Raw genomic sequence first — 15,904 nt, forward strand, 5'->3', positions numbered from 1 at the left:
CGAACTCCTTTGGCCCCGCCCCACAGGAACCGCCCACCTTCCCGGGGCGAGGATTGGCCACGTGAACTGAAACGCCCCCTGCATGGGACGCCTGCTTGGGTGGAAATTCGGGTCCAGACACGCCTCCTAGGGAGAGGAACGCAGGCGACGCGTGTCGGGGCGGCTCTAGAGGGAGTCACGTGGACGGGTTCCCGCGGGCGGCAGTTGCCCGTCACGTGACTTGGCAAGATGGCGGCTCCCACGGAAGGTAAGCACTTGAAGTCCCGGGACTGGAGCCGGTTCCGCCTCCCCTGCGCGCGGAGCTCAGCCGCGGCGCCTCCTGGGCACCGGCCCAGCCCGCCCCGTTCCTGAGCCGCATCTCGAGCTTTATCTGTCGCTGTCCCCACTTCCTCTCGCCGGCGCTTCGGCACCGTGGGGGTCCCGGGGACTTGCCTTGCCAGGGGCCCCCATCTCGCTGCGGGGCCGCCCCAGGCAATGGAGCCTGACTCGGGAACGTCCCCGGACAGGTACCACTAGCGTTCTGCGTGGGGCGCCGCGGTCGAGCCGTGCCAGGGCGCCCTCACGCCACGGCCCGGGGGCAGTACGGCCGGGGCGCCGCCGAGGCTGCGTGTGATATGCCCGGTTGCGAGGCGGGAGTGGTGTGCGCCGTGTCTGATTGATTGTCTCCTTCCAGGGACCGATCTGGAAGCCTCCCTGTTCAGCTTTGAGAAGCTGGACCGAGCATCTCCAGACTTGTGGCCGGAGCAGCGTAAGTCTCCCCCAAGGCTTGGTGATGTGGGTGGGTCCCTCGTGAGGGAGGTAGCAGGAGAGAGCCTCTAGTGTCCCAGTGAGACTAGGAAAGGCCCCTGGATCATCAGTGTACTGCAGTCCCCCACTTGGGAAGGGGCCTGTGTGTGTCACAGAGTTATGGTCTGGTTGTGCAGGGAGTGGCACCCTCTAGACTTTATCTGGCCACATAAATGTAATGCCAGTTTAATGGAAGAGGTATCCAGCTTGAGCCTCAGTAGATCCAGGATGTCCTCGTGGCAGCTTTCTAATGGGGATACTTCTCAGGTTGTGTTCTCTTCACCGATGAATTTAAACTACAATGATCTGCGTTCCATGGTGAGGTGGCTGATATCTAAGTAGTGAGGGCTGATAGGAACAATTCTCAGGACCTCTGTGTAAACTACTAGTCAATAAGCTCCATCTGCCTGTTCTTGACACTCCCATGGCAAATCAGCAGGAGTATTCTCCCAAGGAGTATTCTGAATTCTTGTAACTACTGTAGTACTTACTACAGTTTCTTGCATGAATTAAAGTGACTAACATTTCACATTTAATGTAGTGAGATGGCATTTCTTGTGGCAGGGTGTGCCTGGGGATTTTACCTAACTACACTGCAGCTGGGAAGTGTAATTTCTAGTTTGATTGGCACATGTGCAGTAGCTCTGTTCAGTGTAGCATACAAACATATATCAGCGTGGCCATGGCAACTCAGGCTAGTTGTCAATCTGTCTGCTTAGGACCTCAGACAGGATTGTATTCAGGCAAGTTGCCTATGACCTCCGTGGCCACACTGTAATTTTTAGCATGCTAATGCAAGTGTTTATGCCTACCCAAACTGGGAATTATGCTTCACAGCTGCAAGGTAAACATATCCTTAGATGATGGTTAGTTGTGGCTTCTTTGGAAACAGGAAGGCAATGGCATTTCGGTCATGAATAATTCTTTCTCTCTCCTTCTATCCAGTACCAGGTGTTGCTGAATTTGCTGCTTCCTTCAAAAGTGTAAGTGATCTCCTCTAATTGAAACCTTTTTACGTTTTCCCCCACTTCTTTCCCCAACTTTGCTATCTTTTGGAAATTCCTGTACCCTATACAGACGTTTTGTCCATGAGGTTTCTTAAATCTAGTTTCTTAATGTGTATGTTTCTATTAAGACCTCTCCTAGATCAGTGGTTTTCAAACTGCGTGTCGCAACCCAGTACTGGGTCATGGAATGTAAAGCACTGGGTCGCTGCGACTCTGGTCATCACTGCTGACCGGGCTATTAAAAGTCCCATTGGCAGTGCTGCCCAGCTAAGGCAGGCCAGTTCCTATCTGTCCTGACACTGTACTGCGCCCCGGAAGTGGCCAGCAGCAAGTCCAGCTCCTAGGTGGAGGGGGGATGGGGCAGGAGCAGCATGTGGAGCCCCAAGAGCTGGGGTGGGGTGAGGGGGTGGTGCATGTGGTTGAGAGCTGCACAGAGCTGCTTGCTTGCCTCCGCCTAGGAGCTGGACCTGCTGCTGGCAGCTTCCAGGGCGCAGTGCAGTCTGCTGTGCCAGGACAGGCAGGAAGCCTGCCTTTTCACTCCTGCTGTGTCGCTGATCAGGAGCCGCCCGAGGTAAGCCCATGCCCCAACCCCCTTCCCCAGCCCTAAGCCCCCCCAAACCTGGAGCCCCTCCCTGCAACTCAAACCCCTCATCCCCAGCCCCGTCCCAGAGCCTGCACCCCAACCCCCTGCCCCTCCCACACCCTGAACCCCTCATCCCCAGCTCTGTTGGGTTGTGGGCATCAACAATTTTCTTCAACTGTGTCGGCAGAAAAAAGTTTGAAAACAGCTGTCCTAGAAAAAACACTCTTTTGTGCACGTTACTTGTCACAGTCCGTATTTTCTTGCTAGGGTAACTTTTTCCTCTATAGGAGTTTCAGAATTTACAATAAATGTATCTTCTGCTTCATACTGTATATGAAACTTGGAAATGAAAGCTTTAGATCTGAACTTGGTTATTATCAGAAGTATTACTGTCTATATTGCCCTTTGGGAGATAAGGGGGCATTGCATCAAACTTCAGCAGCAGTGGAAAAAAATTGTGGAAAAACAGGACTCGGTTACAGAAACACAGCATCAGATGAGAATAACACTTTACAGAGTGTCTGGGGTTTAATCCTTAGTCCATTTAATATTACTGTCTGGGTGTCATTATTGCTGGAGACGGTAGCTTTACATCTCGTACAGCAATGCACAAAAATACTTGATTGAGCATGTGTTTTGTTTGTCTTCTGACAGCCTATCACGAATTCTCCTCCCAAATGGATGGCTGAACTAGAAAATGATGATATTGATATGTTAAAGGGTAAGTATGAGCTATCAGATAGCATGCGATGTGGAGTCTAAGTAAGTGGAAACTTGAGATCTCAAAGGGAAAGAAGTAGTGCCTATTGTGCTGCTCATACATATAAAAGAGGTGTTAGAAATATCAAGGAACATCACTTTTTTTTTCTTTTCTGGTTGTCTGTGACCTAAATCTATGTTGGTAGCCCTCTCAGCTGTTAATTGTTAAATCCTCCAGAGTTTTCTTCCCAGATGTTTTAAACAAACAAGTATTTTTTTTTAAATATCCATTTTATCTTTGTTCTGTAGTGTGAGAAGAACTTGTTTCTCTTGTCAGGTTTTATATTCTTGTTGTTTGTGATTGTGTAACTGGAAGGCTATAAACTATCATGAAGACAAGATTAATTTTTAATGTAAAACACCCACAGGAGAAAATACATTCTTACTCCGCTTAAAAAAAAAAAAAATTAAAGCACAAGCCAATATCTCTTTCTGTGCCATTTACTCACAGAGTGACAAGAAATCTTGATTTCTGGGGAAGTTCAACTGTGTTTTTTGCACCCTCCTTGGCTAAAAAGCCTACTAATTCTAATAGGCAAATGAAAGTGGGGCTATTGAAGGGCTTTAGCTCAGATGAATTTTTCTCAGATACAGTCACTGAGTTTCTTTTATTTGGGAGCTATTTGTGGATGGACAGATCTAGAAAACATCAGCAGCTTTGGAAGTGTTCAACAGAGCTCCCCATGAGTGCATGTACTGTAGAAATAGCTCTTTGAACACAGCTCTACTGCACTGTTTCCAAATTTAAACCTTGGAGATCTCTTCTTCAAGCTGAAGAAACAATTGACTGTACTTTGACACAAACTACAGTGCAAAAGGAGCTGTTTTTGAAAATGGCTCAATTCAACTGTGCTCAACTTGGGTTCTGTTGCACAGCTTCTAATAGAATTAGGCTAAAGAGCAGTCACAAACTGTTTGATCATAGTCCCTTGGGTATGTCTAACACAATTTGTCCCTGTAGGTGCTGCTACTTCTACTCAAAATGTGAGTTTTGTAAAGGTACCTTCTATGTAGGATTCTTGCTCCTGCATGTTGACTCTTTAGTACAAGGCTAGCAGAACTTTCCTAGTTCTTTGCGGTTTCTTTTACATTTGAGGAAAAGAGTAGCCGAGAGCACAATGAGCTAGTTGCCATCTGCCAGTCTCTGCAGAGAAAATTCTGCATTCTGAGGGTACATCTATACTACCTGCCGGATTGGCAGGTAGTAATCAATCTATTGGGGATCGATTTATCACATCTCGTCTAGACGCGATAAATTGATCCACAAATCGATGCCTGTACTCCACCTCGGCAGGAAGAGTAAGCAGCGTTGACAGTGGAGCCGCGGCAGTCAACTCGCCACCATGAGGACGGCCAGGTAGGTCAAAGAATCATAGAATATCAGGGTTGGAAGGGACCTCAGGAGGTCATCTAGTCCAATCCCCTGCTCAGAGCAGGACCAATCCTCAGACAGACTTTTGCCCCAGATCCCTAAATGGCCCCCTCAAGGATTGAACTCACAACCCTGGGTTTAGCAGGCCAATGCTCAAACCACTGAGCCATCCCTCCCCTAAGATACTTCGACTGCTGAAGTTGCATATCTTAAATCGATCCTCCCTCCCTAGTGTAGACTAGCCCTGTTTCTGCTAAAATGGTCAGTGTCGATTAAATTTGTGACCATTCAAATGGTCAACTTAAATTTCAAAGTTAATTGCCCTCAATGACTGTTCGCACCTGTCAGAACTACTGTTTCAGACAGTCTGCAGGGGGGTATATCTTTGCTAGGGAAAAAGGTGGTGTTAATGTATCTTCAGAATATAAGAATGGCCATGCTGGATCAGACCAGTGGTCCATCTAGCCCAGTATCCTGTCTTCTGACTGTAGGCTATGCTAGATGCTTCAGAGAGAATAAACAGAACATGCAGTTTTCAAGTGATCCATCCCCTGTCCTTCACTCCCAGCTTCTGGCAGTCAGAGGCTAGGGACATCCGGAGCATGACGTTGCATCCCTGACCATCTTGGCTAATAAGCATTGATGGACGTATCCTACATGAACTTACATAATTCTTTTTCGAATCTCATTGTAGTTTGGGCCTTCAGTACATCCCCTGGCAAAGAGTTCTACAGGTTGACTGTGCATTGTGTGAAGAAGTACCTTCCTTTTGTTTGTTTTAAACCTGCTGCCTATTAATTTCAAGGGGTGACTCCTGGTTCTTGTGTTATATGAAGAAGTAAATAACACTTCCTTATTTACTTCCTCCATACCATTCATGATTTTATAGACCTCTATCATATCCCACCTTAGTCATCTCTTTTCTATGCTGAAAAGTCCCAGTCGTTTTAATCTCTCCTCATATGGAAGCTGTTCGATATTCGTAATAATTTTTGTTGTCCTTCTCTGTATCTTTTCCAATTCAAATGTATCTTTTTTTGAGATGGGGCAACCAGAACTGCACGTCATATTCAAGGTGTGGGGGTACTGTGGATTTATACAAAGATTATATTTTCTGTTTTATAATCTATCCCTCTCCTACTGGTTCCTAATATTCTGTTAGCTTTTTTGACTGCTGCTGCTCATTGAGTGGATATTTTCAGAGAACTATCCATACCTTTTTACACCCACCAAATCAGTTAGCCTTGACTCATGTTTTCAATGTTCTGTTCACAACCATATTACTAGAAATATCTCTTAAATGAAATCTTAAATTCTGGAACAATCATTTGATGACTGATATAGTCAATGATGGATAACACAAAGCAAATAATGGTTATAAATAAGTTAATTGAATGTTTTCACATAATAAACTTAAAATACAGCCTGTATCTTAAAGTTTGCAATGTACAAGTCAGTTACTAATTTTGTTTTATTTTTTCAAACCTCTGACCTAATGTTTCATTTTTTATTTTTTTTTTTTTTCCTGGAGGACTTGGAGATGTCAGAGGGGTAATTTTTAATCCGTAAACTAACAGACTGACTTGTGAAAGCTCAATTAATTTGATCTAAAAGTAAATGATTCTGCCGAAAATAGTTGTATGATTATGTAACAGATCTAATCTTTTAAGTACAATGCTGGCTGTACTATGGAACTGCTATGATTTTACTACTGTCTCTAAAAGTATAAAATCTACAGGCCTTTGATTCCTATTGAAAACATTGGTTATCAAGTTAAACGTATTTGTTAATTTGTGTCCGTTTCCTCCTCAAGCTTCAAACTTATTTACTCCCAAAATAATAAACTATATGATGGCAAAACAATAGCAAAGCAAAAAGGTGAATAATTCTTCCGATATGGCTCTGGTTCAGTAACATATGAGATACTGAGTTCACCTCCATATGCTATACAGATATTAATGTTGTAGGGAGCTCAGGCAAGAGCAACAAAACAGTCAGGGATGCAGCAAAATTAATTTGTCCAAAGAGCGAAAGTATTCATAATTTAATAAGTGGTGGTACAGTTAAGATGTGTGTCTAAGATGAGAAGAGAGCAGAATATCTACAAACATTTCTCTGGTGTTTACATCCTTCTTGGAGAACTTAGTGTGGTATAACAAGGAGTAGTGGGATGAAATAAAGGGAAACATCCAAGAAATGTGAGAATTTCCTGACAGTGAGACATATCAGGTTATAGAAACACCCTCTCAGCGGAAGTGTTGCCTCAGTGCATGCGATAGTCAAACTTAGAGTAGACAAAATGCACTTTAAAATAAACAGTAGGGAAGAAGTGTGCACTAGAAGAAAGGTGGGTTACAGGAGTAAGTCTCTTCCCTCTGTCTATAGCGGGCAGGCAGTCTATGGCATGCATGCCAAAGGCGGCACACGAGCTGATTTTTCAGTGGCACTCACACTGACCGGGTCCTGGCCACTTGTCCGAGGGGCTCTGTTTTAATTTAATTTTAAATGAAGCTTCTTAAACATTTTAAAAACCTTATTTACTTCACATACAACAATGGTTTAGTTATATATTATAGACTTTTAAAGAAAGAGATCTCCTAAAACTGTTAAAATGTATTACTGGCATGCAAAACCTTAAATTAGAGTGAATAAATGAAGACTCAGCACACCACTTCTGAAAGGTTGCCGACCCCTGGTCTATAGTTTCGTAATCCATTCAGATTTAGCCACCCACACTGGGAATTCCAAATAAGGAATCTATGGGCCTGCACTATTTCCCTGTTATCCAGATGTGAGGAGGACTATTGAACATATGTTGTCTCCAAGGGGCAGAGCGAGCACATCAACAATATGACCTGAAGGCTCTTTGCTAAATAGCTAATATGGCTTAGTTGCCACTAGAGGGCAACAGACAGTGTTAAAAATCACATTTATTTTGGTTTTTTTAGAGCTGGGGAGCCTTACCACAGCAAACCTGATGGAGAAGGTTCGAGGCCTGCAGAACCTGGCTTATCAGCTAGGACTGGATGAATGTAAGAACTATAGACAGTCATTAATGGCTTCATAGTTAATTTCCTCTTTTCAAACATTTAACTTGCTCTATCCAGATCTGCAGTTCTCTTTAGCTAGAAAAGTATATATATTTTTAGGAGTTGCAAATGTTTGGGAAAGCAGCAGCAGTGCATTAGGAAACTGCTCTCTGGTAAGAGGCGTACTTTATTTTAATGTCATTACGCAGTTGTCTAAAACATGTCTGTTATAGACACGTGAGTTAATGTTACAGGAACCTCAAGTTTAAAATTTCTCCACCTTTGTGGATTTCAGCTTCCATCCTGATGTTGCATTACAGCTTATTCCTGTAGTAAATGTATTACCGTGTTGTGTGTCTACACACTCTTCCACAGCTGCCTCTGCTGCAAAATAATGAGAAGGGAGACTGCTTGTCTACCCTTATGCTTTACATTTGCAGGGGCAACCAGTCATAGAGGAGATACAGTAGAACCTCAGTTACAAACACCTCAGGAATGGCGGTTGTTCATAACTGAAATGTTCATAACTCTGAACAGAATGTTATGGTAGTGACGGGTTTGGTCACAGAAACCCCCTTGGGACTGTCACCTGAGTGCTGAGATTATTGCTGAGCCCATTTTCCCTGCCAGCTTGGTACTCCAGAACCCTGCCTTGTTGAGCCAGACACACTAGCCTGCTGCAACACAGATCCACGTCTGGTCCACACCCTCAAAGCTGCAGACTTTAACCAAAAACTACTCAGCAGGTCGCTTATCTCCAGCACCCAGACACCCAGTTCTCAATGGGATCCAAACACAAAGTAAATCCATTTTACTCTGTATAAAGCTTATACAGGGTAAGCTCATAAATTGTCTGCCCTGTGTAACACTGATAGAGAGAGATGCACAGCTGTTTATTCCCCTAGGTATTAATCACTTACTGTGGGTTCATTAATAAACAAGTGATTTTATTAAGTATAAAAAGTAGGATTTAAGTGGCTTCAAGTAATAACAGACAGAACAAAGTAAGTCACCAAACAAAATAAAGCAAAAACATGCAAGTCTAAGCCTAATACATTAAGAAACTGTTTACATGTGAAATCTCACACTTTGAGATGTTCCAATAAGCTTCTTTCACAGACTAGACTCCTTCCAAGTCTAAGCCCAATCCTTTCCCCTGGTACGGTCCTTGTTAGTTCCAGCAAACATCTTGGGCTTATAGCAGGGGCTTCCTCATGACTGGCAGCCCCCTTTCTTCTGTTCCACCCCCTTTTATAGCTTTGGCACAGGGTAGGAATCTTTTTGTCTCTCTGGGTCCTCACCCATCCTTCTAAATGGAAAAGTACCAGATTTAAAATGGATTCCAGTTTCAGGTGACATGATCGCATGTCCTGAGATCCCAATTCTTCCTGGGCTGGCCCCTGTGAACACAGGAAGATTTGTAAGTAAACAGAGCCATTTACAACCAGTTGTCCTAGTCAATGAGAGCCATCAAGATTCTAAACCACCATTAATGGGCCATACTTTGCATAATTACAATAGGGCCTCAGTTATACTTCATATTTTTAGCTTCAGGTACAAGAATGATTCATGCACACAAATAGGAGTATATTCAGTAGGTTATAACCTTTGTTTTGATATCTTACAAGAGACATTTTGCATGAAGTACATTCCAGTTACATCATATTCATACTCATAAGCATATTTCCATTAAGCATACGGAGTGCAATGTCACAATGGTTTTCTTTCAAAAGTTTATGACTCAACATTGACTTAATACAGCTTGGAAACTTTACTATGCAAAAGAAAAATGGTTCTTTCCCTTTTATTTTTTAGTAATTTACATTTAACTGAACATACTGAACTCTTTGGTTTTTTTTCTCTCTCTCTGTTCCCCTGATTGTGTATTTCCAGTTCCAAATGAGGTGTGTGGTTGACTGGTCAGTTCATACATCTGCTGTTTGTAACTCTTGAGTTTCTACTGTAAATGCAAGCCATATTTCTTTAGAGTGAGTGTTATCAAGTGGCTAGAGCAGGGGATTAGGAGTTGGAACTCCTTGGTTCTGTTTCTGATTCTGCCACTGATTCTTTGTGATACCATGGAGAAAAGTCATTTCAGCTCAACCTTAGTTTTCCCACTTGGAAGAAGATATTTTTCAAGATACTTACCCTCACACACACACTTCAATCATATTCCTGGGTTAATACTTCCTGCGTGAGACTGAGTTCTCTGTGGCATTTTGGCAATTGAAATTGCTTCATAGGAGAGTAAGAATAATGCCTTGGGGACTGTTCACTGACTTCTCTCTACCCCTCCCCTCTGCCCTTTAAGTGAGGGCTTGTCTACACTTAAAACCCTGTAGCTGCATTGCTGTAGCACTGCAGTGTAAATACTACCTATACCAATGGATAGGCAGTAGCCACTTTCTTAAAATATTAGCAGGTTCAGGGATAATTACCCATGAAATTCATGCCAATACCCGCTTATAACTCCTGTGTCTGTCAACTGTTCTGTCAGTCTGCCCTTATATCACACTCCAGAAATTTACTTTGGATTGAAATTAGTGTAAGTAGTAACTGTAGTTTCCTGGTTCACACTTTTTCCCCTTTCTAAAAATGGAAAAGGGGGTGTAACATGAGACTGAATGTACCATCCAGGCTGTCTCATCCTCAAAGTCTTTCCAATATTAAGTTATTGCTATAGAGTAAATTGTACTTGGTTGTTCAACCACACTCCTCCAAGGCCTCGCCTTCTTTGGCTTTCATTGTTCTTGTATTTTCCCCCATAACATGTGACCAACTAACTTACTCTTAACAGGGCAACATGTTGAAATTCATCGGACAATATATGTTGGAAGGAATGCTTTAAATTTGTCATACAGGCTAATGATGTCTGAATTAGTCATAACTGTCCAGGAAACAGACCTGGATGTCATGTAAACTGCTCAATGAAGTTACCTTTGCAATGGGCGCTACTGACCCAAAAAACTGAAAACTTAAAGGAATAGAGAATAATGAGAAACTAGTCTAATACCATGACACAAACTGTTGTACATCCTTAGCTTGAATATTGTTTGTTTTTGGGTCACTTTATCTGCAAAAACAAGCTAAAGTACACCTCTATCCTGATATAATGCGACCTGATATAACACAAATTTGGATATAACACGGTAAAGCAGCACTCCAGGGGGGCAGGGCTGCGCACTCCGACGGATCAAAGCAAGTTCGATATGATGTGGTTTCACTTATAACATAGTAAGATTTTTTCTTTTTTTTTTTTTTGTCTCCTGAGAACAGCATTATATCAGGGTAGTGGTGTAAAAGCAACTGAAGAAGAGACTCAGTAAATACTACTGGAGGTATTAGTGTGGGTGGGAGGTCCTTGCAAAGAAATATGAAGCTTAAAGTTGGAAAAAAAGAGGAACTGATCGAACATCCCTGTATTCTGTCACAACCTCTACAGTTAATGTTACAAAGCAGTTTTCATTATAATTTCCTGTTCTCATGTACTTGTATTTGCATTTTATAGCTAAAATTTCCCCTGCTTTTTTTCTCTTCCCAAGAGTGATTTTTTTTAAACACTTTGGCAAATTCCATTGGCTGAAAGAATTGGGGAAGGTGAGAGAGATGTTCCCCTCTTCAAAAAATCATGATCTTTAACATATATAAGAACCTCCAGATTAGGAACCACTAATGTAGATCATTCAACTGGAATCTCCTATTGGGATCAGCTGTATCTATCCCCATGTGATCAAGCTGTAGTTTAACTTCATTGGACAGTTTTTGGGAGTGAAGGGTGACAGCACACTTCACTGGTATATCTTCTGGATGTACGTCCAGGGCCTTCTCCTTTACCAGCATTGATGTTAGGTGTTATCTGTGGTACAGACTTGCAATTTATTGAAAAATGATTTGAGGCATAATTGAAAATTATTTCACTGTGAATGGTGGTTTGACCTTTGCAAACTGTGCACAGTATGGATAACATCAAAGTTTCTAGACTAGCAGTTCTCAGTGTGACTGAAAGGTGAATTTGCTGTATTGTTGTGTCTCTCTCTCTCTCTCTCTCTCTCTCTCTCTTTTTTATCACCAGTGTTTTAGGTATAAAGCCAGGGCTCAAACTGTGGTGGGCTACGCTTCACTAAACTTAAAGTGAAGCTTTTAACAAAGGGCACAATACTCTCCTTGAATTATTTTCCATTAAATCCTTAAACTGGATTACCAAATGGGGTGATTAAAGTTTGTTAAATGCAGCCATCCTATATTTGCAAAAGCTGTTTATTTGGGGAAAAAGAAGAATGCAGTCTCTGTATATTTTAATAGAAACTCTCCCCTTCCGATGCTATAGTGGAATGTTCTATGTGTCTGTATGATTTTATGTACCATGGAGCCTTTTCTGTGTCTAGCTCAGAGATGGGCTATTGAAAACCTTTAGTGAGCTGTACGTTTTTTAGAAGCTACATATTTTTAGGCCAATGACCCTAGATGGGTTGTAGGTAGTGTGGATTGAACCTGGGTGATCTGGAGCTTAATTCATCAGCCTCCAGTATCTCAGTTAAAAGACCCAGATATCTTAGCCAGGCTGCAAAGTCATGGATCCCTATTCGGCCTAATCACCATGAGAGGGGGACAGAGTGCCACACTGGGTAGACATACTTTACAATTGCATAACTCAGATTTTTTTATTATAATACAGCGTGTTCACATACAGTTAACTGTGTAAAAAACAAAGTGTTTATAAAAGCCCCTTGCAGCACAGCCTTTAAATGGGGTTGGAGGGAAACAGTTTAAACAAACATCTTTCACAAACCTTTTTTTAGTGTGCAGAAGACGAGGGGATTAATCAATGAAAATGTCAACAAGAAAAACATCTTAATGTATTTTCACTGCCATTCACAGTTTTTGCCTCAGCTCTGCTCCCCTGGGGCAGAGCTCGGGATTAGGAGCAAGAGCCCATGAGTCAGGTTGCAATACCGCTGAGGGTTGGCTTGGCTGCCCTTCTGTCATGCCAGTTGGGAAGGAGTTACTGCCCCTCTATTGGCAGAGATGGAGTGAAGTGGAATTGTATGAGGCAGCAGCGGCTTTACTCAGGCCTTGGCTACACTTGCAAGTTAGAGCATATTAAATCAGCCCCAGGCACCCTAACTCCTGAGGTGTCCACACTGGCAAGGCACATAGAGCGTCTGGACTCTGCAGCTGGAGCACTCCTGGTAATCCACCTCCGTGAGAAGGATAAAGCTTGCTGCACCCTGGCCGAAACAGCCCGGTGTCAGTGTGGATGACGTGTTGCATCACTGCGCTGTGATTCGCCTCTGGAAATGTCCCATAATCCCCTGAAGTCATGTGGCCACTCTTGTCATTGTTTTGAACTCAGCTACAGGCATGCAGATATCCCCTTTCAAAGTTCTGTTTTTGACAACCGGCATGCTTAGTTGCTGTGGGACAAAGCAAACGATTACTGTGGAATGCTCCTGCTGCAGAGGGGTGTGTGTGTGTGTGTGTGTGTGTGTGTGTGAGAGAGAGAGAGAGAGAGAGAGAGAGGCAGGGGTAAGGGCAGGGGCTGATATCAAGGTTTCCCCCTTCCCTCTGCCACTGTCTGAACTTACAAGACAGCATGTTGACACACTGCTGCCCAAAATACAGTCTCTCCCCCCCCCGCATACACACAACATACTCCCTGTCACATTCCACCTACTTCCGCCCTCCCACCTCAATTTCAAAAGCACGGTGCAGCCACTTGCACACTGGGATAGCTACCAGAATGCTTTGCTTTCTGTGGCATTTAAGAGCTGCTAATGTGGCTATGCTACTGTGCTTGCAGCTGGCAGTGTGAACACACATCAGTACTTTCCCTGTTGTGGTCTCCAAAGGCTGGTTTAACTCCTGGCATTCTACATCTGCAAGTGTAGCCATGCCCTCAGAGACTGCACCCCTCAGCCAGCCAGATCACTTTAATTTTTTTTTTTTCTGGAACTGAGAGTCCCATCTGAGGGCAAACTAAATAAAATGATCTAAAGCGTTGGATGTTTTTTAAATAACTAACAAAATCATCCAAAGCCCAAGATTTGGTGGTGATGGGGGACTTCAACTATTCAGATATATGTTGGCAAAATAACACCGCGGGACACAGACTATCCAATAAGTTCCTGGACTGCATTGCAGGCAACTTTTTATTTCAGAAGGTTGAAAAAGTTACTGGGGGGAAGCTGTTCTAGACTTGATTTTAACAAATAGAGAGGAACTCGTTGAGAATTTGAAAGTAGAAGGAAGCTTGGCTGAAAGTGATCATGAAATCATAGAGTTTGCAATTCTAAGGAAGGGTAGAAGGGAGTACAGCAAAATAGAGACAATGGATTACAGGAAGGTGGATTTTGGTAAGCTCAGAGAGCTGATAGGTAAGGTCCCATGGGAATCAAGACTGAGGAGAAAAACAACTGAGGAGAGTTGGCAGTTTTTCAAAGGGACGCTATTAAGGGCCTAAAAGCAAGCTATTCCGATGGGTAAGGAAGATAGAAAATGTGGCAAAAGACCACCTTGGCTTAACCATGAGATCTTGCATGACCTGCAAAATAAAAAGGAGTCATGTAAAAAATGGAAACTAGGTCAGATTACAAAGGATGAATATAGGCAAATAACACAGGAATGCAGGGGCAAGATTAGAAAGGCAAAGGCACAAAATGAGCTCAAACTAGCTATGGGAATAAAGGGAAACAAGAAGACTTTTTATCAATACATTAGAAGCAAGAGGAAGACCCAAGGACAGGGTGGGCCCACTGCTCAGTGAGAAGGGAGAAACAGTAACAGGAAACTTGGAAATGGCAGAGATGCTTAATGACTTCTTTGTTTCGGTCTTCACTGAGAAGTCTGAAGGAATGTCTAACATAGTGAATGCTTATGGAAAGGGGGTAGGTTTAGAAGATAAAATAAAAAAAAGAGCAAGTTAAAAATCACTTAGAAAAGTTAGATGCCTGCAAGTCACCAGGGCCCGATGAAATGCATCCTAGAATACTCAAGGAGTTAATAAAGGAGGTATCTGAGCCTCTAGCTATTATCTTTGGAAAGTCATGGGAGACAGAGAGATTCCAGAAGACTGGAAAAGGGCAAATATAGTGCCCATCTATAAAAAGGGAAATAAAAACAACCCAGGAAACTACAGACCAGTTAGTTTAACTTCTGTGCCAGGGAAGATAATGGAGCAAGTAATTAAAGAAATCATCTGCAAACACTTGGAAGGTGGTAAAGTGGTAGGGAATAACCAGCATGGATTTGTAAAGAACGAATCATGTCAAACCAATCTGATAGCTTTCTTTGATAGGATAACGAGCCTTGTGGATAAGGGAGAAGGGGTGGATGTGGCATATCTAGACTTTAGTAAGGCATTTGATATGGTCTCGCATGATATCCTTATCGATAAACTAGATAAATACAATTTAGATGGGTCTACTATAAGGTGGGTGCATAACTGGCTGGATAACTGTACTCAGAGAGTAGTTATTAATGGCTCCCAATCCTGCTGGAAAGGTATAACAAGTGGGTTCCGCAGGGGTCTGTTTTGGGACCGGCTCTGTTCAATATCTTCCCCAACGACTTAGATGTTGGCATAGAAAGTACACTTATTAAGTTTGCAGACGATACCAAACTGGGAGGGATTGCAACTGCTGTGGAGGACAGGGTCAAAATTCAAAATGATCTGGACAAATTGGAGAAATGGTCTGAGGTAAACCGGATGAAGTTCAGTAAAGACAAATGCAAAGTGTTCCACTTAGGAAGGAATGATCAGTTTCACACATACAGAATGGGAAGAGACTGTCTAGGAAGGAGTATGGCAGAAAGAGTTCTAGGGGTCATAGTGGTCCACAAGCTTAATATGAGTCAACAGTGTGATACTGTTGCAAAAAAAGCAAACGTGATTCTGGGATGCATTAACAGGTGTGTGGTAAACAAGACATGAGAAGTCATTCTTCCGCTCTACTCTGCGCTGGTTAGGCCTCAACTGGAGTATTGTGTCCAGTTCTGGGCACCGCATTTCAAGAAAAATGTGGAGAAATTGGAGAAGGTCCAGAGAAGAGCAACAAGAATGATTAAAGATCTTGAGAACATGATCTATGAAGGAAGGCTGAAGGAATTGGGTTTATTTAGTTTGGAAAAGAGAAGACTGAGAGGGCACATGATAGCAGTTTTCAGGTATCTAAAATGGTGTCATCAGGAGGAGGGAGAAAACTTGTTTACCTTAGGCTCTAATGATAGAACAAGAAGCAATGGGCTTAAACTGCAGCAAGGGAGATTTAGGTTGGACATTAGGAAAAAGTTCCTAACTGTCAGGGTAGTTAAACACTGGATAAATTGCCTAGGGAGGTTGTGGAATCTCCATCTCTGGAGATATTTAAGA

General features: G+C 42.9%; 1 protein-coding gene across 6 annotated transcripts in view; it reads left to right on the forward strand.

Annotated features, from left to right (window-relative positions):
* Positions 1-113: 113 nt before the first annotated feature.
* Positions 114-15,904, forward strand: part of LIN52 (lin-52 DREAM MuvB core complex component) — a 72,401-nt gene continuing 56,610 nt past the window's right edge. Inside the window, exons 1-6 of one of the 6 annotated variants that reach the window (XM_050955779.1) lie at positions 118-247; positions 674-748; positions 1,732-1,769; positions 3,031-3,097; positions 7,456-7,539; positions 10,813-10,874. In XM_050955779.1, the coding sequence (XP_050811736.1) occupies positions 229-247; positions 674-748; positions 1,732-1,769; positions 3,031-3,097; positions 7,456-7,539; positions 10,813-10,862 (333 nt within the window). In that variant the 5' untranslated portion in view covers positions 118-228 and the 3' untranslated portion in view covers positions 10,863-10,874. Of the gene's footprint in view, positions 248-673; positions 749-1,731; positions 1,770-3,030; positions 3,098-7,455; positions 7,540-10,812; positions 10,875-15,904 lie in introns of all 6 variants that reach the window. The other 5 variants (XM_050955776.1, XM_050955777.1, XM_050955780.1 and 2 more) reach the window with 5 other exon arrangements.

The sequence above is a fragment of the Gopherus flavomarginatus genome, chromosome 5 (assembly GCF_025201925.1).
Source record: "Gopherus flavomarginatus isolate rGopFla2 chromosome 5, rGopFla2.mat.asm, whole genome shotgun sequence".
Lineage (NCBI taxonomy): Eukaryota > Metazoa > Chordata > Testudines > Testudinidae > Gopherus > Gopherus flavomarginatus.